The sequence below is a fragment of the Oryctolagus cuniculus genome, chromosome X (genome assembly GCF_051225735.1).
Source record: "Oryctolagus cuniculus isolate XC-2025 breed Fujian yellow rabbit chromosome X, ASM5122573v1, whole genome shotgun sequence".
Taxonomy (NCBI): Eukaryota; Metazoa; Chordata; class Mammalia; order Lagomorpha; family Leporidae; genus Oryctolagus; species Oryctolagus cuniculus.
This window is the reverse complement of record NC_142888.1, coordinates 91,922,265-91,945,889: the sequence shown is the minus strand read 5'-3', so window position 1 is coordinate 91,945,889 and position 23,625 is coordinate 91,922,265. Positions and strand designations below refer to the sequence as shown.

Genomic DNA, 23,625 nt, shown 5'->3' with positions numbered 1-23,625 from the left:
GTAATACAACTTTTGTAGGACAATAAATTACAGGTACCTTATTTACAATGACATCGTAAATGCAAATGTTTCTATTACCACTCTGGTGGCCAACCGAGGGACAGCTATGTTTGAAAGCATTTAGACCAGGGCAGCTCTTCACCCAAAAGATACTCAGCAAATGCTTGAAGAATGAACAGTACACAAGTTCTGAGCCATATTTGTCCTTTAAAGTATTGGAACTGTTTTCCAAAACAAAGAAGAATCTGAAAGGAAACAGGCCATATCTTCCTACCAGGTGACACCACACACCCAGGAAATAGCAGCTGACATTGGGAAGCAGAAGGGAGTAGAAGTCAAAAGACTGTACAAGGAGCTTCAAAAAGTTCACAGAAATGGACTTACCCAATATGTTTTTTTTGGTGCAAGAAAAATTGAAATCCATGTACAGTTTTCCATAATATGCACTTTCCATCAATTTTTAAGGATCTGTTATACTTAAGGAACACAGGAGGATCCTCTGGAGGTTAATAAACCACCTGCATCACAGTCACCTTGGGAACCAGTTCAGACTGGAGATTCACCAGGGGTGAACCTAGTTGCTAGAAACTCTGCATTTAACAAGCTGCCCAAGCAATCCCAGTGCACATCCCAGTTCAGAATCACTGACTGAAAGGGCAGTTTACTGCTAGTTTTTAATGGGAAAACGCTGAGGTACCCTTCACCTCCCATTCATTCATTCCAGAAACACGGACCAAGCATTTACTACATCTGAGGCGCCATAGATGGTGCAGCAAAACCCCAGGGCAATTCTGGAGGAAAAGGAAAACACCGTGCATGATTTAGAAGCCGATGTTCATTTTCTCTGCACACCGCTTCAGCGCCTTGTTCATTTCCTACTATATTCTCTTTGAGTTACATTACAGACTCACGCCCTGCTTGATGCTGCTCCAAAATCACGGCAGGAGTGATGATCACACGGCAGCACAGAAAGCAGGCATGCGCGAAGCCAGTGTTGCAGCAGGAGCAAAGTACCACTGCTGGCTTTCCTTGCTCTGAGCAGACAGCAAGGATACAAGCAGAGCAGGAAGGAAGTCCCTCCAGAAAAGCTGCCAAACTATTTCAGTTTGTTAATCTGGGATTCGTATGTGAACCTCCTTGGGTACACCTGCATGTTGTAGGTGATGGTCTCAGGAAAAAAACACCTCAGAAATCTGAGGGTACTTCATAAAGTTCATGGAAAAATGAATTAAAAGATAAGATGAGACCGGCGCCGCAGCTCACTAAACGAATCCTCCGCCTTGTGGCGCTGGCACACCGGGTTCTAGTCCCGGTCGGGGCACCGGATTCTGTCCCGGTTGCCCCTCTTCCAGGCCAGCTCTCTGCTGTGGCCAGGGAGTGCAGTGGAGGATGGCCTAAGTCCTTGGGCCAGCACCCCATAGGAGACCAGGATAAGTACCTGGCTCCTGCCATCGGATCAGCGCGGTGCGCCGGCCGCGGCGGCCATTGGAGGGTGAACCAACGGCAAAGGAAGACCTTTCTCTCTGTCTCTCCCTCTCACTGTCCACTCTGCCTGTCAAATAAATAAATAAAGATAAGATGGTGGTGCAAAAAATGTTTGAAGTCCGTGTATGGTTTTTTTCATAGTATATATTTTCCACGAACTTTTTCAAATACCTTCATATAATCCTAGATTTCCTAGTGCAGAAAATTGTAGGGATCATGTCGTATATCTTCCCCTTTCCTTCCAGATCCACTCTTCACCCTTCTTTATCTTGATTTATATCTATTGAGAACCTCCTTACCCTCTGGCTTTCTGTTGGGGTTAGCCAGTGGAGTATACCAACATGAGATCAGAGGCTGCGAGGACAGTGGTGTTGGGGCAGTGACTGTCCCTGCTCCCTGCCTGCAGGAGTCACCTCATTATGACTATATTCCTCAACAGGGCAGAAGCTACTGTGACTCTGAAGTCACTGTTCCCTACATGGTCTCTCCCTTAGTCTTTTCAGAAGGAACTTTAGTCTCTCCACCATTCTTCACGCCAGTATTTCATGTGGTTCACTAGCCATGCCCAAACCTTTGCATATATTCCCTTTGTAAATAAATCTCCCTCAAGTTTTTCTTTTTTTAATATTTATTTTATTGATTGGAAGTCAGAGTTACAGAAAGAGAGAGAGAGAGAGAGAGAGAGAGAGAGAGAGAGAATATCTGCCACCTGCTGGTTCATTCCTCAAATGGCCACAACAGCCAGGGCTGCACCAGGCCAAAGCCAGGAGCCAGGAGCTTCTTCCAGGTCCCACAGGGGTTCAGGGGCCCAAGGACTTGGGCCATCTTCCACTACTTTCCTAGGCGTATTAGCAGGGAGCTGGATCAGAAGTGGAGCAGCTGGGACTTGAACTGGAGCCCATATGGGATGCTGGTGCCTCAGGCAGAGGCTTAACCTGTTACACCACAACACCAGCTCCCCTCAAGTCATTCTAAGTTGAATGCACTGACTGTTTTATATAGGAATCCTGGCTGCTGCAGGGAAGAATGAGAGGTGGACAGCTGCAGATGCTGGCCAATAAAGCTAACAACCGCTGAAGAATTAAAAAAAAAAGAAGAGTCCAAGAAACATCACCAGTTGACTAGAAAGTGAGTAGAAGAAAAGAAAACAGATAGGATTACAAATTCTCAAAGCTGGACTGAGACTGGAGTGGCAGTCTAAAAAGCAAGCATTTGACAGTAAAATTGAAACTAATAATCAGATTTATAATTTACTGCCAGGAGCTTTCTCTATGACTGTAAACCACATATAAACCCTTTTCAAACACTGCTGTGAGGTACTTGAACACATTTGCATGGTTTTATCCCCTGGTGTTAGTCATCACTCTTTTAGCATTTTCCGCACATTTTACATTTAAAATTGTTAGCTTCCATAAAAGCACAGCACACAAGATTGTCTGCATCTTTCTAGGCACTGTGCTTTGTCTAAACTCAGTTGACCCCATATATCCCAAAGCCTTCCTAGTTTTCCCAAACCCTTCTAGTTCCATAAGGAGAATCTGACAAAAAAAAAAAAATGTGTGCATTCCTGAGTATTCAGATGTTTCCTCTTAAGCCAATTCCTGTACAAACTACTATCTGTCATTTCAGGCTATGTCAGGAGATTCTCCACCAAGAGCCCGTTAAGTCCAGGCTGTGCCCTTTGTGTGATATGTGTGCAAACAAAAATATATAATGTATTTGGGCAAAATCAGAGGTTCTTAGTGAGTCCCAAAGCTGCTGCGGAAATACACGTATCCCAAAAGCTAAGTGTTTGAACTTAACATTTGAATCTCATCCATCTGTACTGTAAATTAGATACGGGGAGCTGACCTAGGGCAAAGGGTTCCCAGGAGTCTTAGCTTTCTGCAGGACTATGAAAATCAGGCTCATGTTATCAGTGTAATCATAAAATTCCCAGGTACCCAAAGCTAGCTAGCCCAAGGGACCTGCCAGGATAAGGCAAATCACTGTTTTACCACAAGTTTTAAAAGGGAGCTTTGAGAGGAAATCCAAATGGCCAACAGACACATGAAAAAATATTCAGGATCACTAGTTGTCAGCAAAATCCAGAACAAAACCACCATGAGGTTTCACCTCACCCCAGTTAGAATGGCTTTCATATAGAAATCAACAAACAACAAATGCTGGTGAGGATATGGGGGAAAAGGTACCCTAATCCACTGCTGGTGGGAAAGTAAACTGGTGAAACGATTATGAAAGATAGTGTGGAGATACCTTAGAGGTCTGAATATAGACCTTCCACATGACCCAGCTATCCCGCTCCTGGGAATCTACCCAAGAGAAATGAAATCATCATATGAAAGAGCTATCTGTACCTCCATGTTTATCACAGCTCAATTCACAATAGCAAAGACATGGAATCAACCAAAATGTCCATCAACTGAAAACTGGATAAAGAAATTATTGGATATGTATACCATGGAATACTACATGACAGTAAAAAAAAATGAAGTATGGTCATTCGTAACAAAATGGGTGAAACTGGAAAACATCATACTTAGTGAAATAAGCCAGTCCCAAAGGGACAAATTCTATGGTTTCTCCCTGATGTATAATAACTAACAGAGCACCGAAAAAGACAACATGTAGAAATGAAATTGATGCTTTGAGAAGTAATGATTATGAACAGTCCTTCTCTTGACTGTTGAGGAACAGCTTCTTATTGTATATCTTTGTTTATCCTCTACTTTCTTTTACTTTATAATATTTTCCTTATCTTCTTCTCTTTGATACAATTCATTGTATGCTAATCTTAACGTAGAGTTAATCATACATGTATAAAGTTAAGTGAAAATAGATCTTTGTAAAGAATAAGAGTGAGAATAAGAAAGGGAAGGGGGGATGGGAGTGAGGGTGGGAGGGCAGGGCAGGCACAGTGGGAAGAATCACCAAAATCATAAAGTTGTAATTGTGAAATGTATGAAGTATGTAACTGTAAAGCAATATAGTCCTACATACATTCCTATGGAGATTCTTTTAAGGGTATAACCTAACAACTAGTCATAAGACACCAAAATCCCTTAAGTTGGCTGATAAAAATAGCAACTTAAGTGTTATAAAGATCAAATGGATAGGAATAAGTGGTAAAGGGACCATATATATATATATACAATCAAGAGTTAAAGTGATCATATTAATAGGACTAAGTGTTTGGAAACAAGAATAGACAGTATTAAAAAGGAATAAAGGCCCCAACATGGGAAGCAGTCCATACAGCAGACTCATAGAATGACAATCACTTTAAGCAAGTGCTCTGACCTCAGAATCAGCCCTTAAGGCATTCAAGTCTGGCTGGAAAGCCCAGGGGGAGCATTTCAGGCATGGAGAATCAAGATACTCTGGGAAATAATGTCCTACTTAAAGGACCCCTGTGGGTGAGACCCAGTAGAAAGAAGTGGCCACCAAAGGAAGTACTTTTCTCTTAAGGGAAGAGAGAACTTCCACCTTGCTTATGGCCTTGTTGAGCTACTGGATCCAAAAGGCTTCCATAGCTAAAGCAGCTCATGTCAAGAGCCTTGGGTGATCACTGATATCATATATAAGAGTGTTAATTGTGAAATTAACAACAGGAGTCACTGTGTACTAACTTCCCATGCAAGACCTCTGTCCACAAAGTGTTGTATCGTGAGACTTAATAGTAAAACATGTTCCCAAGAATCACTTCCTCTTAGTGTATTAAAAGGAAGATATTATTATGTCTCATAAGTAATAGTCATGTCTGAGCTCACAAAAGATGTATCATCCTTGGGTTCTTCTTTAAAGACAATTAAGTTTAAAAAAGGAAAGAAGGAGGAGGAAGGTTGGGAAAAGAAGAGGGAAAAAAGCGAAAACCACCTTCAAGAAGCAATAACAAAGAACAGCCCTTGTTTAGACTGTTGAGGAACAGTTCTCTTGTTTTTTTTTACTCCATTATCCTTCCTTCCTTCCTTTTTCCTTTTTCCTTTTCTTTCTCAGACCAAACAGGAAAGGGGGGAGGAAGGTGGGAGTGGGTGGGAGGACAGGCGCAGTGGGAAGAATTATTATGTTCCCGATGCTGTATTTACGAGATACATACAAATAAATAAATAAATAAGGAGCTTTGAGAATAACAATCCTAAAGCAGAAAACAAAGCACATTTCTGCCACAAGACTAATCAGCGCAGGTAAAACAGGTTTTTTTTAAATCCTCCTAAAACAAATTAGTCACATAATTTTGAACTTGACTTTTTGTTTGCTTTTTTCTATAATCCAAGAAAATATCCTGAAAGGATTATTCTCAACCCCTCTGAAAAATTCCAGACTATGCTATGACTGGTGATATAGAGCTATCCATTTGCAGATGACTAATAATCATCACTTAAGGTCACAAGTGATCCCAGACCAATACAGACTAATGTAGCACATTGTCAGTGTTTATTGCTGCATTGTGAATTAAATTAGATATGAATTCAAGCTAGTTGTACAGCAAGCTATTTTATTCCTTGAATCCTACCCTTCTGGTGATGTAAATTTATGGGATTAGAGCCAGCAAAATAATAGAATTTCCAGGTCTTTTCTACTACAGCTTTAACATACTCTGCTTGCCTCTCTATTTCATTTCTATTATTTTAACAACCATATTCAGTGTTCAATTTTAGCTGCAGAATAACCAGTGGACCATTCAAGAGGTTCTATACATAAAGCAGTAATAAAGGCATCATCTGAATGGTCAGTACTGGGGTTTTCTCACAAGAAGTTTTCTCTCCTTAGAGATCTTCCTGAACCCCTTGTCTTTTCTTCCATTGGGTGACTTTAGTTCTCACAGTACCAGATGGAATCTTCTATGTCAATACCCAGCTTTATACTAACATATACTGTGGCTGCATGGATAACTAGGTTATGATCAACCAATCACACATATCTTAACTTTCAGTGTTTCATGTGAAAAGCTTTCAAACATCTTAGGAAGTATTGAATCAGGCAGCTATCTTTTCTATTTCTCTTTCATCTATAAGTATTTTTAAAAAATAAAGAATTAATTTATCTGTTGCTAAAATATCCTTCAAAAATTCAAATTTGTCAGAATAACAGTAATCTCAAAACTCATTGGCAGTTCCACATGAGAAAATATTTTAAGGCCTCCCTCTCCTTAAAGTGGATAGCAATCAGAATTTTGAAATCCACATGATTTTGAAAGTTTTCTAAACTATCATGTAAAATTTCTAAACTATCATGTAAAACTCTATTGTAATATCACCCTGATTTGATTTTTTAATTATATTTATATAAGCATTTTAATATAAGCAAGTACAATGAAATATCAATAGTGATTACCATTGAGTGATGGAATTAACATTTATTTACTTTTTATACTTTTCTGAATTTTTCCAATTGCTATAATAAACAGTGACGTATTCATCTCCAAACCCAAAACAACATATTTTAAAGTCTTTTAAATTTGTTTTGCTTTTTATATGAAATCAAGCTTAGTTGTAGAAATAGGCAAGCAAACCAACATACCTTTTGATTAAATGGGCTCGGCTGTTCACATAGTTGGAGTCAAAAGAATAGTTTTCAGTCTGTAATGAGAAAAAAAAGATTATATAGAAGACTCAAAAGAAGAATCAAAATATCCTACTTAGAAGGAACTTTTCCTCTTTTTAATTTGAGAGCAGAGAGACAAAGAGAGAAAGAGACAGAGTTCCTATCCACTGGTTCACTCCCCAAATGCCCACAATTGCCAGGGTTGAACCAGGACCAAAGTGAGGAGCCAGGAATTTAATTCAAGTCTCCTGTATAAGTGGCAGGAACCAAACTACTTGAGCAATCACCACTGCCTCCCAGAGTCTGCACTAGCAGAGTTGGAGTCAGGAGCTGGATCAGAAATCCAACCCAGGCTCTGCAATGACCAATGCACTTTTAGACTAAATGCCCACTCCTATTAAGAATTTCTCTACTGGGCAAGAAGCAATGAATGATTGAGAAACCAAAGCCATAGTGGGGCAGCAGCCTGAGGAACTCCCTGCCTCCTTGGGGCTCTGGGGTCACTGTGGAGATAGCAGCTCACTCCAGCAGATTAGGACAAACTTGACACAAACATTCTCTAAAAGACGGCTGGCTACTGACCATGCAACCACTTACAAAGAAGAGACAACATGACTCACAATCATTACCGAAACTAATTGCTTCCCATTCCCCAGTAGAGACAAATCTATGCCCATCAAATTGACTGGAAGTTCAAAGGTATTTTTATTAGTAGTAGATAATTAACATGTTAAAATATTTATCCCAAAGATATGGAAATGCAGGCAAGGTAATCCCCCACTGTGGTTTTAAACTCTGCACTTCCCTTTGTTTTAAGACATTTGCTCAGCAATACTTATGCAGGAAGGCCTTCGTTTTATCATAAATATAAAAGCAAACAAGTATAATGCCTAAAACAGGGTGAAGGGCAGTCCACAGGGGGTTCCAAAGCCTTTCATGTGAAACACGAAGTTTGCAAGCAAACCCCTGTCTCAGATCCTATTATTAAAACACCACCATCTAATCTGGTTACAGTAGACTGCTGGAGCAAGGGCTTTATAAAAGCAAATGCAGAATACCTGCCAGATGAAAGAGGAAAATAGCTGATAAGCACCCAGAAGTGGGAAGATCCAAAGGGAGACAGCCTTAGAAGGGGTGGAGGCCACAGAAGACACTGAAGTAACTGTGAAGGGGAACTTACCCCCAACGCTAAAGTACCATACTTGCTGAACCATTGCATCAACTGAAAAATGCCCAAACACATTTCCTCCACCCTCCTGCCATTTCACCAAAAATCACCACCATTCCTATGGGCCTTTGGCTATCACTGCAACTGAGAATGCTTGGAAAAAGGAAACTCAACAGCTGTCCAGCAAACAAAAGAGCAGATTCCTTTCAGAAGACTATCTGTCAGACATTAACTGCTCCAGGCTTTTAGGTGCAGTCCTTGCTTTCAAGAGCTCACAGTTTTGAAAGAGGAGAAAATGGGACAGGTAACAGCAGCTCCAGCTCTCAAACGGGCACCAACAGTCCGGGCAGAGACCCTGAATACCGAGAGCAAGTAGGAAGGTGGAAGTGGTGAATGGGTTGGAGAAAGGAAGGGCAAACAGTAGGAAGGCGCTAAATCACAACATTGTCCTATACTTATTCAGGCATGTTCATGCCTCCCCGCAACTCCCATCATTTGAAGATAGACTGTATGATATCCACTCACACTGCTTTTATCTAGAAGTTTACATCCTCTGTAATGTAAACCACAAATAATAGTTGGTACTATTCAGAGAAATGTGTTGAGAGGATAAAAATCAAATGCTCAGTTCATTTCTAAATTGTTCATAAGAAAACAAACGCTGAAGTGGGGAGGGGAGGATGATGAGGGGGTGACTGAGGGATACTAGGCTGTAGCCAGATAACAATAAGAAGTCCTAGGGTTCTATTGCACAGTAAAGTGACTATAGTACTGTTAATATACTGCATATTTCTCTAGGTAAAAAACCAGAAGATAGGATTTGGGATGTTTTCAGTGTAAAGAAATGCTAAATGTGTGAAAGGATAAAATACATTTACCCTGGCTGGACATCACATAATGCATACATGTAATAAAACATAACATAGTATCCCCAAAATGTATACAATTTTTATATCTATTAAAATATTTTCATTGTCTAAAAATAAAATGAATGCTGACATTGCTATGAAAAGAATTACAGGAGAAGAAGGCCTGTGTTGGGAATATGATCTATTTTTTTTTATTTTTTTATTTTTTGACAGGCAGAGTGGACAGTGAGAGAGACAGAGAGAAAGGTCTTCCTTTGCCGTTGGTTCACCCTCCAATGGCCACCGCGGCCGGCGCACAGAGTCTGGCGCACCGCGCTGATCCGATGGCAGGAGCCAGGTACTTATCCTGGTCTCCCATGGAGTGCAGGGCCCAAGCACTTGGGCCATCCTCCACTGCACTCCCTGGCCACAGCAGAGAGCTGGCCTGGAAGAGGGGCAACCGGGACAGAATCCGGAGCCCTGACCGGGACTAGAACCTGGTGTGCCGGCGCCACAAGGCAGAGGATTAGCTTAATGAGCCGCAGCGCCGGCCAGTGGGAAATATGATCTAAGTATTTGCTGGAAGAGGTTATCCATCCATCTACCAAAACTTCTTGGCCTCATTTGTTGTACCAACATAATAGGTGAAAATGATGTTGGTTAAATGTGCTCTTCAATGGTATTCAGTGCAATGTATAATAAGTGGAAATCCCCTACCCTCAAAAAAGTATACTATCCTGTTTAATAGAGAATTGATTAAACACTCGGCAGTTCAGTTATGCATTTATCAATTATCCATATGCAATCCTGGACAAATTACTTAGTTTCTGTGTGCCTCAGTTTTCTTATCTGTAAAACAGGGATAATAGAAAGTGAATCCAAAGAAGAATTTTAACTGCATGTAGCATGGTGCATGGTGGGAACGGTGAGAATCCTTACCTCTTGTTTAACAAAACGTGAAACCCCAATTAGGGTCCGCAATTTAACTGCAGTCGGGCAATAAAACAATAGCGGGGCCAACGCTGTGGCATAGCAGGTAAAGCCACTACCTACAGTGCTAGCATCCCATATGGGCATTGGTTCGTGTCCCGGCTGCTCCACTTCTGATCCAGCTCTCTGTTATTGCCTGGGACCCCTGCACCCACATGGGAGACCCGGAAGAAGCTACTGGCTCCTGCTTCGGAATGGCACAGCTCTGACCGTTGTGGCCAGTTCGGGAGTGAATCAGTGGATGAAAGACCTCTCTCTCTCTCTCTCTCTCTCTCTCTCTACCTCTTTCTGTGTAACTCTGTCTTTCAAATAAATAAAATAAATCTTAAAAAAAAAGAAAAGAAAGTTAGTAGATAGATACACATATGCAAAAAAGGAAACCTAGAGGATACTGGCTCTGCAGAAGCATGAGTAACATTCTAACCCACGGTCAAGTTTTCAGACAGTTTTCAAGTAGCAAATTTTACAAAGCTCTGCATATGATGGCTCCAATCTGTGTGCACTGTGCATCAAATACGGAGCTCTGTGGAGATCTGGCCTCCAGGCATTGTGCCAGAACCGTGTGTGTGGGCAAAGAAGCAAACCATGCAAATTTTATCCCTGATGACTGTACTACTTCTTAATCCTAATGAAATAATATGTCTCACCATGAGGATTCCCATGCCTAAACACTGAGTTGAGAAAAGAGAAGTGTCTAGAACACTTGTTTGTGGTGACCTTAACTATTCTTCCCTCCCACCATCCACTCCTGGATATAGATCAGTTCACCCTAAGACAGACCCACCAGGCTTGATCTGCCATTGTAGGTAGGAGAGTATCATCGAGGTTTATCAGTTTCCTACCTTTCTTTCCCCTCTTCTATACTCTAAAAAAGTAAACTGCTCATTCTTTTGAGTCCTGGCCTTCAAATATAAACACTCCATTCTCCAAATCAGCATAAACCATAATGCGCAGACGTCCTGTGCTGCATCCTAATGCAATTAGAAGCCTCATAAGTGAGGCAGGTTCCTAGCACCAACTTTCCCAGAGTGGATGGAACTATGCTGCTTCACCTATTGTCTTTCCCCTTGGTAATCAGTTTCAGATCTCTTTATGAAACAGCTTGGTTGCAGCTATGGGAACAACCCATGCAACCAAACCATCCTAATTGGATAGAATACACTATTCTGAACTCATTAGTCCTACATTCCAAGAAACTGAATTAACTGGCCATTGATGCTCTATTATATTACAGGTCTGTGTGTATTGACATCAAATATTTTAGCTCAAATTGCTTCAAAGTGTATACTTAAATCTAGTTGCTGTGCAATGAAAGAGTATATTTTTTTCTCACTTCTGGTGGAACAAAGAATGAGACTCAGACCACTTCAGAGAAGGAAATAATATTTTCTTAATCAATAGTTTACATGATTGAAACCAGTACTTTTCAGTCCAAAATGCTGATTAGAATCATCTCAGGAATTTTTAAAAAAAAAACAGTGTCACCAAAGACACACTCCAAGAGATTCTTAGGTAATTGGCCTGGAGTAGGGCCCAGACATTGGGTTAAAAAAAAAAAAAGCTTCCCAGGTAATTTTAATGTACCTCCAGGGGTGGAGAACAACTGTTGTGACCAATAGTCTGGCTGCAGGCTTTCAACTGATGTGCTGTATTTTCTTTTTTAAAAATATATATTTATTTGAAAGTCAGGGTTACAAAGAGAGAGAGAGAGACACAGAATGAGATAGTCCATCCGGTGGTTCAGCCCCCTAGATGGCCACAACGGCCAGGGCTGGGCCAGGCTGAAGTCACAAGCCAAGAGCATCATCCGGGTTCCCATGTGGGTGACAGGGGCCCAAATATGGGCCATATTCCGCTGCTTTTCCCAGACCATAAGTAGGGAGCTGAATTGAAAGTGGAGCAGCTAGACTCAAACCGGTGCCCACATGGAATGCCAGCATTGCAGGCAGCAGCTTAACCTGCTATGCTATAACGCTGGCCTTGTGCTGTGTTTTCTAATGTAAGTCCAGCTGTTTAGAAGATGGGTTGTCTCAATACAAGATAAAGATCCACAGGAGGAATACACTTTTTAAGAAATAACTCAACAGCTTTTTTTTTTTTTTTTGCATGAACGTATTGGCTCCTGGTTAGCCTTATTTAATCAAAATTTGCTTGACATTATTCCAATTCAATCTCTAAGTATTCTAAATGGCAAGTAACATGAAACATTTGATAGAGGAAATTTTCTCTAAATGTCATATTAATTTCACTAGGAAATGTCCCCATCTTTAATGAGACAGCCAGGTTAACGCAGAAACATAGCGAAGAGACAAGAACAACATTGGTTTCTGAAAAACTAATTTTGACATTTAAAAAAAAAACAGGACTAGAGCAAACCTTTATTTCCAGTCTCAATGACAAGCAAGAGTCATTTTTTCATCATTTAATATCATTTCTTCAAAACAGGTTCTCTAATTAGAAGACTTTTTCCTAGGAATTGATTGAAAGCAGGCTTCTCACTTGGCCTACGTTTATAAAACCACAATTCTAAAGCCTTCAAAGAATAAATAATTCTGGAAAGCTCAGTTTTCCAGATACAGGATTTCCCCTGTAAGAATTAAAACTCTGATTTGAAACTCTAACCATTCTGCCTTATTTCTGAAATGTACCACAAGGTTGCCCTTCTTATCTAACAAAAAAATTGATCTCATCGAGGTTGAGTATAATGGTGATGACCAGAGGCAGGGAAGGAAAGCAAGGAGAGAGGTGGAGGAAGGCCTATTAATGGGTACTAAATTATAGTTCAGTAGAAGTAAGAAGTTCTGGGGCTCTATTGCACAATAGGGTGACTATAAATTATGTTAATGTACTGTGTGTGTCTCTATTAAAAATACACACAAGATGAGATTTTGCATGTTTTCACCATAAAGAAACATTAAATGTTCAAGGAGAAAGATATATTTACCCTGATTAGACACTAGACAATATATACATGTATCAGAACATCACATGGTACCCCATAAATATGTACAATTTTTATGTGTAGGTTAAATTTTTACAACAAAAAAGAGTATCAAAAGCATAATTTACCCTCTTATTGGTTATTTAGAAGCATCCTTCTAAACATAAGTCATTGTACCATGCAAGTTTTGACTGTACACTTAATGACCCAAAAGCACTCTGTCTTTCGGGCTCTCATCTTTAATTTTTAACATATGTCCTTTGCCAGCTGGCTACCCAACATTCAGTCTTGTGACTTCTCAGAGCTGTTAATATACCAAAAGCAGCTCATCTCCCACTTCAAGTTTGATGCTTCTACTCTACTTTGTTCTTGGAAACTATATAATTATGTTTCTAAGAACAGTCTAGAAAAGAACAGCAAGTTTGAAGAGGAAAGCTGAGAAGTCGCTGCCCCAAGAAGGAATTTGTATGGTCTTCATCTAAGGGGTTTCAGGGATATCACGTTTTGGTTTCTGTCATGGTTTGTGTGCTTGTGTGTCCCATGCTCAGAAGCCTTTCTGGCTTACTGCTTTCTGTTCTCAGCACCCTTCTGGACACGTGAGGTTTCTAGGGAGACTCTTGGGTGGGTGATCCGTTAGTATGCTTCCATGTTAATAAGTCTGGCACATCAGAAGTCAAATACTTCCACTTTGTCAGGCCCCCAAGGTACCAGAGGATGCCCTACTTTAATTGTCATTTTGCATTACTTTTACAGTTCACTGAATCATGCCCTAGTCTCTGGAAGAGTGACTGCAGCTCTCTCAGCACCACATTTATCACCAGGAGAGACTGCAACCCTAAGGAGAAAGAAGTCCAATAAATGCAGATATCTAGGACTACATTCTTTGCCCAGTGGCACAAATCCCCAGGTCACTACACTGAGCTAAAAAAGGTCACAGGCTCTGGGACTCACATAGACATTTCCCAAACTTTAAGGTTTTCATTTAAAAAATGAACAACCTTTCAAGTTCCATCAAACTGAAAAGTATTATAACTAATAAAATGCTATAAAAAGCATTATAACTAATTTTCTTAAATTTTTATCAACTCATTTTACCAATATCAACAACAGAAAACTGGAATTCCAACTCAGATGCACAGGAAAGTAGTTTGTAAATGCTGGTTCATTTTTTTAATTGATGATTTCCAATAACGATAATTGTGCCTATTGATCAACCTTTTCCAAAAGCGATTGTTGTTTTAGATGTTCAAACAGCCATTTCCTTATGAAAGCATTTTTGGAAATAAATTGATAAATGACTTTTCCTGCTTTCTATTCCTGACACACAAAAATGAAAATGTAAATTCTATATAAAAATAAGGCCAACATGCCTCCAGCTAGAATGTATATTCAAAGATTCATCCATCCAGACAGCAGCAGCTGAAGCAAGAATTAGTGAAGGTAGAACAAAAGGCACCATCCCCAGAGCTGCCATCACTTGAAAGCTCATATTTACCCTGAACTGGAAACCCAGCTAAATAGGCTCTTGCTGACCACACTAATTTTTGGTCAAATGCTTTTCACACACTCCAGCCCTAATTTTCATCCACAAACACATAAAAGTACACACCTGTATTTGTGCATATACAGTGTGACTACAGAAAGTAATGTGCTATAATGGGGGAAACCTGGACTCCCTTCACATAGTAGTCACTGGCTCACTGATGTCCTTGGATAAACCACTTTATAACTCTTGAAGCCTTAATTTATCCATCTTTAAAATGAGAAGACTAACCAGATGATCAACATCCAATGTTCCCTTCAAGCTCAAAAATTGTTGGCTTCTAAAACAAAGCAGTTCTTATTAACTCAGTCAGTTATCCACAAGTGCGCACCAAGCCCTAAGGATGGAAAAAAGACATAGTCTGCACCCTAAAGGAGCTCCCAAACTGATGGACCTCTTACCAGGAATGGTCAAAATGTCTGCCACTCCAATGAATACCCACACTGAGATTAGCACAAACCTACCTACGGACACATGTTTATACTCATACACAGGCTACTGGTGCACAGCTTAGAGAATTACACAGATACATTACAGAAGTAAATAACACCATAATGGCTTGAAGAAGGTAGGTGGCTCACTTAGGAGAATTTGGCCATTATATTGGTAATATGTACATAACCGACATCAAAAATGTAGAAAACCGCTCTCTCCTGCCAAATAGATTACAAAATGTTTACAGTTCTGAGACATAGCTTATGTATCTTTCCGTTTGGCTCCATTTCCACACCCTTCATCACCTGTACCACTGCTTCCTCATCTCCATTGGTCTCCTTTTGCTCCAGCCCATTCTGCAAAAAGCTCTTTGGATCATCTTCTTCACCCACTACTCTCATCACATCATTTCTCTTTTCAAGACTTCACAGCGGCTCCTTGTTGCAATTGGCATTAAATCTAAATAAAATCTTTACCTAAGCAGTTATCCAATACCAGCCTTCTACTACTTCCCCATATCTAATTCCCTCATTTCTAATACAGTTACATCACTGATCACCCCACAGTGCTTAGCAATTTCTCAGCCCTTTGTACAAGAGACTGTGCAGGTAAGTATGTACTCCCTCAGTATCTATGATTATTTCATGTGTAGCATGTCAGTTCACTTCTGAACTGACTGAGAGCTCTCTTTCGAAGTCCTTATGTCATGTGTCACAATCCCAGACATGTAACAAATATTCATGTAATGCATTAATGGATGACAAGAAAAGAGATGGAAAGAGCTAAGAATGAGGTTACTTGCAGATGACCAATTCTGTTAGGCCAAGGTGATCCTGTTTCTTCAGAAAGCATCCATTCTGTACACTGTCACCTTTAGTTACAATCCATTCTCTATTATCACTCCCAGCTACTCCCTTATAAATACACAATGGCCTGGCTGTAATTGTCAAGGATCAGAAAGCACAGCTGGGTTCTTTCTGCCGATGTAAGTCCTTCAGTCCTGCCATATCTCTGGGAATGGCAGTGGTACTACATGAGAGTATGATAAAGTTTCTGTGAAAAGATAAGTGCTCACCAGAATGCAGACCTCTGAGTCACAGAGTGACAATGTGGTAGAGAACTCTAGGGTTCCAGTGGCTTTCAGGACAGGGCTATCCATGGAAACACAGGGCATGTGGTTCACATCCAACAACTTAAACTGAAAGAGTTCCCCCTTGGTGGCCTTTCATCAAAACTCCTGAAGTCCAACTGGCACCATTGACACGGATAGACTACCTAGAGGTGGCAGGGATGGCCTAAGGAAAGTGGTTTGCTCTGCTCTCCTCTTTGAGTCAAAACTGTACCTTCACAAGAGCAACCTAGTTGCACATAGCACTACAAAGGCCTCCTTGAGAAACCTAGCAGCTTTCTGCAGGAATCCATGCAATTCAGAGGCAAAGGGTCTGCTAAAAGACCAGGCTAACCACCACACGATGAGAGAAAAAACTAGAATAAAGCCCTTAGATGCTTTTCTAAGTCCTTCATGGGGCACAGTACACTCTGAAATAGTACCTGCTTACAAAAAACAAAAAAGCTCTCTGGAACCAGTTAATGTGTATTGTATGTATATGTGCAGAGTCAACACGACCTTGGTGTGAGTAAAAGCAGCTTAAGAGTAAATAAAATGAAGAACGCAGTCATGTAAGTCAAACTATCAAATCTCACATGAACAAAGTGCAACCTGAGGACTGAATAGCTACCAACCACATTTGCCGCAGGAACAAACCCTGGAGTCCAGTCGCCATCCCAAAACTACAACATACTAAAGCTATTTTGCAGGCATAAAGAGACTTTCATCCCCAAATATCAAAGCCCTTTACAAGCAAGTGCCAACTGTTCCCCTGCCCTTAAACAGCCAAGAAAACACACAGGTTAAATGCTACAGCCGTGTTAAGTACTGACTCAGCTAGAACAAGCCACAACAACAAGGACAACAAGAAATCCCCCGGGGAGCACTGTTGTTGGCATTATCTACTACCGAAACAGAAAGCAGGCATAAAATGGTAATATCTGGGTCTTGGGTATTTCCAATGAATGAGTCTGGAGAGTACAGTCTAGCAGTTAGACAAAAGAAATATCTGGCACATACTAACTAGTCCAGTAGCATAACTCAAGGAATCAAAAATTGAGCCACTTTGTTCCCTGGAATCTTGATGGCCATTTCAATTGTCCTTTAGAGGCACTAGCTACCATCTCTCGAAGGTGATCTAAGATGACTAGTAATGATTTCTAGGGTGGTGGCTTCAATTTCAGAAGCTATGGTTTGGTAAAGTTGATCCAAATGACAACAACAACAAAAAATCTATGTAAGATCAACCCCGTCCCCCCACCCCCACACACACACACACAGAGAGAGAGAGAGAGAGAACAGAGAGAAAGAAAGAAACAAGCAGTAAGATCCAGGGATCCACAAAATAAGCTCTCCTGGATCCAGCCTATCAGCAAGTCCCTCTGGCTCACAGAAGGCCCAGCACTCTTAGAACCTGAGCTGGCCTATTCCCTTCTACTAAATTCTGTTTTATCCATGCTTCAATTCTCCGCTATTTAGCAGCTACAGAGCCCCGACTGCCTGCAGAGCGCAATTTCTATTGAGCGAGTCTTGTCAGCTGAAAAGACTTTCAAAATATTTGGAGGGAAAGCGGCGGGTGGCCCTGTGCCCGTGGGCCAAAACAACACCCCCAAATTCAGTTCCAACCCCAATCCCATTATTTATATTATACCTCACTTAAAACCCAGTTGCCTCCACAAGATTATTTAAGAGTGAAGGAGTAACAGCCTTTGGCATATCATTCTAAATTCATTTCCCTTGTACCAGCTTGCTGCTCAAGCCTGTAATATGTGATCGTGCTGACAAGAAAACAATCGAGTAATATACCATTTTAGAAATACAGAATGCATTAGCTTCTGATATTGATGTTTTCTAATTAGATACCATACAATAGATCATTTTCTCGTTTGTGGTCAATGAAACCCTCCCTCGGTCCTCTTTGTTGCAGATGCTTTGATCACTGCCACAGCAAACAGAGGGTTGTCTCAGTGCACTGGAATGAGTCAAGAATGTTTACACTCAGCATCCACTTACTGTCCCAAAAAACATAAACAGGTCATTTACTTAGGACCTTTTAAGTACTAATTTCACATTTGACAAGGCGCAGTGAACGTTTCTCAAAATCAGACTCCGTGGTTGCTTAACATTGACAACCCTCTAATGATGACTTGGCCTAAATAAAGGGCACTAGTTCTGTTGAAATTATTAGGCACTGAAGGAAACCCACAGTAGCTTCCAGTTTCTAGCGACTTAGGTAAGCACTGCAGCAAATCAGTGTTGGAAGCAACACAGAGCTAAAAGCATCGCTTCGTAAACTACAACTGAAAAGCAATAAGAGGATTCAAGGAAGTAATGGAAACGTTTACTGATCCTCTAAAACCCCCTACCTGCCCTTCTCCCAAACCGAACAGAACTTCATTTTATGTGCGGGGCCGGAGCGGCGGGGGGGGGGGGGGGGGTGTTGTGGGGGGAGAGGATGAGAGGAGGGAAGGGGAGGTTAGAATTTGACATGATTTGAAAATAGAGATTAATCAAAAGGCTACTATCTGACATAAGAGTGCTGGCAGCCAAGCACAAGAAAGCCATAATTACACTTCACAAAGTGGCTAATATTATCAGCAGCTTGAAATTGTCAGAGTATTAGAAATCTGTAATGCACTTATGCAATGCACCAACAGAACGATTACTTAAGTACCTTGTATTTATATGGAACCTTTTATCACAAAGACTTCCAGAATGTTTAACAGGCTGGTATAAAAAGGGATCATTTCCCCCCACCGCTGAAACACAATAGTCATTTTGCACCAGAAGCAGTAAATATAGAGGACTGCAGGAGAGAGAAAAATTACTAAAACTTCAAGAAACCATAAAGGAGAGGAATATTTTTAGAGGGACAGAAAACAGATACTCAAGTTGGAAACTAGGGCTAACGGTAGCTACATTTTCTACAGAGCTCATGGCACAGAAGTGGAGAATTTTGTTTCTTCTGCAGCCAGGAAGGCTTCTGTGAGGTGCTTAATGACTGTAATAGAGCAGATGCCTCCTATTAATAAGAATGAGCACTTGAAAATGGACACAGTACACAGAAAACTGCCATTTCTTTTGCTCAAAGCCTTTTAACCAACATTAACTAGTTAATCCTCTTGCTACCGTTATGAGCTAAATAAATATTATTAACTCCATTAACAGCACCACAGAAGAGGTTAAGAGGCTTGCATATACAACTAGAATTCCAGACTTCTCGCACTGGGTCCTGCACTCACACCAGCAGGCCACACCTCATTAGGGTTCTGGAAAATGCAATGAAATGGAAGCAATTAGGACTGGCTGACTGCATGTACTATTGGGGAGAAAAAAAAATACCCTAGCCTGCTTAAACATGACAGGTTCAAGGGCGGTGAACACAACCAGAGCAATTTCCTCCTGCAGGAAGATTAAGAAATAATGAGGGGGAACACTTCACTCTCTCTCTACCATCAGACTTGCAACAGTAAAATCCAGGAACAATTCCAAACCTAACTGGCAAAAAAAAAAAAAAAATAATAATTAACACTGTGAAAAACATAACACCACGCTGTGTGGGACCGTGTACCCCTCAACCTGTGTGGCTGGTGTCTCCCTTCCTTTCCCCACACTTCTCCCAGGTCTTCACTCCCCTGCTCTCTCCTGGTCAGTTTTTCAAATAAATTCAGAGACAAGCTCTCCATTCACTCTTCCATATCCACACCCTGCTCTCAAAGGAAACTGCTACACCCACTCTTCATCTTGGTCTGCTCAATTCCCCTGTCTACATAATAACAAAGAAACATTTTGTCTGGGTCCACATCAGTACAAATAGGTGTGGGCAGTCATTTCTTAATTCACACCCCTGTGTGCACAAACACACACAACTTTTATGAGGGAAATAAGCCTTTACCACTATGTTTAGATATTTTAAAATGCTTATGCCATGGGGGTCAGTGTTTGCTGCAGCAGTCAGGTTGCTGCTCTGGGTGCCTGCATCCTACATTGGGGTACCTGGAATCAAGTCCCAACTCCTCCACTTTCAACCCAGCTTCCTGCTAACGTGTACCCTGGGAAGCAGCTGGTGATGGCCCAAGTACTTGAGTCCCTGTCACCTACGTATTTCAGGAGTGAACCACTGGATGGAAAATATGTCTCTCTCCCTCTGCCTTTCAAATAAAATGAAAATAAACAAGTTTTTTTTTTTTAAATGATGGTTCTTGGTAGACCCAGCTTCAGATAGGGCCGAAAGTCATTCTGATGACTGTTTCTGCGGATGGTTATAAAGTTAGAAAAGATCATGGAATATTAAAAGAAAAATCCTAGAAAGTCTCGAAACACAGAGCAAGATGAAAATAGAAAAAGTTCTTACTAGCTGTGTGACCTTAGAGACATCACGGAACCTCTTTAAGCCTTGATTTCCTAACAATTTCCTAAAAGTGTGAACCACTATACAAATAGCAGGCCTTCTTATTATCATATCATAAACTTGATTTCTGATGTATATTTATTGCCATTTCCAACGAAATCACCATTGAGTACTGTGAATAGTTTTCTTCCTGAGGATCTTCCTCCTAGAATATTTTATCTTATTCTGCCCCATCTGTCCTAACAAAAAAAAGTAATAATATTGTGAACCTTCTTGCTTTTAGCACGGGAGATTATTAAAGAGGAATGAAAGGAGCTCAAGTTCCTACGATAGACACCTTAGCTGAATTGTGTGTGTGTGTACTCATGCGAGATAGAGACAGAGAGAATGAGTATTCAGCTTAAAAAGAGTTGAAATGACCTCACAACATTTGAAATTCTGTGAAAGGCAAGATTTGAGACATTTTAAAAGCCTTTATAAACTAGTTTTCTTTTGCCCCATTTCCTTCCTTTGTTATGATTGAACTGTCACAGAATATCTTTTCTTAAAAAAAAAAAAACTCATCTCAGGGTTAAGTAAAGCACATTAGCATGCATAATTCAGAGCCGTCAGCTGGAAATGAGCCGTTCCAAGGCTAGTGTAGTATGTGGATAGAAAAACAGGGTTAAGGGACTGAGGCAGCTCAGCCAGGACCAACTCAGGACTCCTTGGAGCCTACTGTGTGTCCCCTTTACCATTTCTTAGCGCTATGCTGTTCAACAGCATAGACACTAGCCACAGGCAGCAACTAAAATGTGAGTTAACAAAAATTAAATTATAATTTTAATTCCTCAAGAATTATAGCAGCCAAATTTCCAGCGCTCAATAGCCAAATGTCCCTAGTGGCCACCGTCCTGGACAGCTCAGGTGTAGATTATTTCCATAACCATAAAAAAGTCTACTGGACAGCAATGCCTTTGAGCAAGGCTGTTGGCCTGTGACTCAGGATCCTTGAGTTCTGAAACATGATGCACTTGGTGGGCTAAGGAAACATAAGGAGTATACTTACTTCTCTCATGCCACACCATACATTTATCTGTCACCCTCACTAGGCCAGGAGCTCATTAAGGGCAAGGACCACGTCTTTAGTGTCTGTATCTTCAGTGCCTGTCACTCTTCCTGGCACACAGCAGGTGCTCACTCACTGTTTTCAACTGATTAATAGTCGGTGTATGACTTGTCTATGTGATAGCAGCATCTCACCTGTCTCTTTCATAGATGGAATCAGAAATGCAAAGTTTACAAAGCTCTTTTAAGAAAAGCTGCTGTACTGCTAGACTTGCACTTGTTGCAACATTTCTCAAAACTTTAGACAGCAGGGGGGAATTGGCTTAAGCCAAAAATTCACATTCTCTCTCTCCATCCCTCTATCTCTTTCATCCATCCAATGTCTTGCCTACAAATCTAAAAGAAATAGAATCCCATGCTTACTAATATTATGATGCCACAGTGCAATACACATAATACTAAACATGCTATATCCTACATCTCCAAAGAGAGTGCTTTACAATCCAGCACAGTGAGGAACACATGGGGGGCTGTGTATCTCAATGCCTCAATTTTACAAATTATTTCCTCATGGCAATTTTTTACACACCCTTGACCTATGCACTCTTATACTACAATTGTCTTTTTTAAAATATTTTTATTTATTTATTTGAGAGGTAGAGTTACAGACAGAGAGAGGGAGAGACAGAGAGAAAGGTCTTCAATCTGCTGGTTCACTCCCCCAAATGGCCACAATGGCTGGAGTTGGGTCCATCTGAAGCCAGGAGCCAGGAGCTTCTTCCTGGTCTCCCACGGGTGTGCAGGGGCCCAAGGAGTTGGGCCATCCTCCACTGCTTTCCCAGGCCATAGCAGAGAGCTGGATCAGAAGAGGGGGCAGCGGGAACATGAACCGACACCCATATGGGATGCCAGCGCAGCAGACAGAGGCTTCGCCTACTATGCCACAGTGCTGGCCCCTGAACTACAATAGTCTGAAGAGGTACATAGGCAAGCTACTACTTTCTTTTTAACAGATGGAAAACTGAAGCCCAGAGAGTTTCTGAATCCCTGATCAAATAAGCCAATTACTGGCAGAGTCAGAAGAACTTCAGATGCCTGCTTCCAAAACCAGGGGACGTTCCACCAGCGTAACTTTACAGACAGTAGGAAATGGAAGCCCAGCTGGCTGATTTACTGCTTTTGCTTTCAATCTATAGTCCCTTCTGTGGTCTATCCTTCATAAATTAAAAAACGCATCCTTTTATGCAATATTAATTATTTCTTCAGATCATGATAGAACCTTCAGTTGCTTTACTGCCAAACGTGGTCATTTGCAAAGGTTCTTGAAATTGTTACTGTAACCTGACAATGCTGTACTTTCCACTACGGGCTTTGAAAAGCTGCCATGTGGACTCATGACCATCACAGGCTCAAATACCCAATAAGCACATGAAAATTCAATACAATCTTAGAGATTATCTAATATCTAATTTGTCAGTGTGTGTCTCTGTCTTCTCTCTCTCTCTCTCTCTCTCTCTCTCTCTCTCTCACACACACACACACACACATTTTGAAGACAAGGAAATGGGCCCAGAGAACCTTACAATCATTCCAAAGCAATCTAACTGGTTAATAGAAACCCAAGCTTGGGTTTAGAATTCATCTCTTCTGACACCCAGGCCATAGTTCATCCCTCCCCACCTGCCTAGCTCCTTCCCGTTACTGCTCCTAATATAATCCCAGAAGAATAATAGCTAATGTTCAAAGTCCCATCAAGTAAATTTCTCATGCGAGGAAAAAAGTGAAATTTAGGGCAAATGATGTTTGTAAATCGCTTCTTGTCAATATCCTATCATCCAGAAAAATAATTGTTCCTAGGGATACTGTAGAAAGAGGATGTATGATCCACCCAGGGAAACAGACTCTCTCTAGCTGAGTGATCTGGAGAATGTCGAATGATAAAGCTCTGTGAAATACAGCCTCATTCTAGCAAATGACTTGCTTTGTTGCCACTTAAATTGCTCATCTATAATTGCTAGAGATAAACTGCAAGCAACATACAGTATCTTCTATTAGTTTTGCCCACTGGGGATTGTTTGATCATAGTGAAATTATCCAAAAGGTAAATTTTCTCTCAGGCATGAGACCACCGAGGGGGACTGGAGTGATGGCAAGTATTGCTTCCT

General features: G+C 40.9%; 1 protein-coding gene across 1 annotated transcript in view; it reads right to left on the bottom strand.

Moving 5' to 3' along the window:
- The window catches only part of PCDH19 (protocadherin 19), a 117,997-nt gene that overhangs the window by 44,078 nt on the left and 50,294 nt on the right, over window positions 1-23,625 (bottom strand). Inside the window, exon 4 of the mRNA XM_008273147.5 lies at window positions 7,006-7,064. Within this exon, the coding sequence (XP_008271369.2) occupies window positions 7,006-7,064 (59 nt within the window). The remainder of the gene's footprint in view (window positions 1-7,005; window positions 7,065-23,625) is intronic.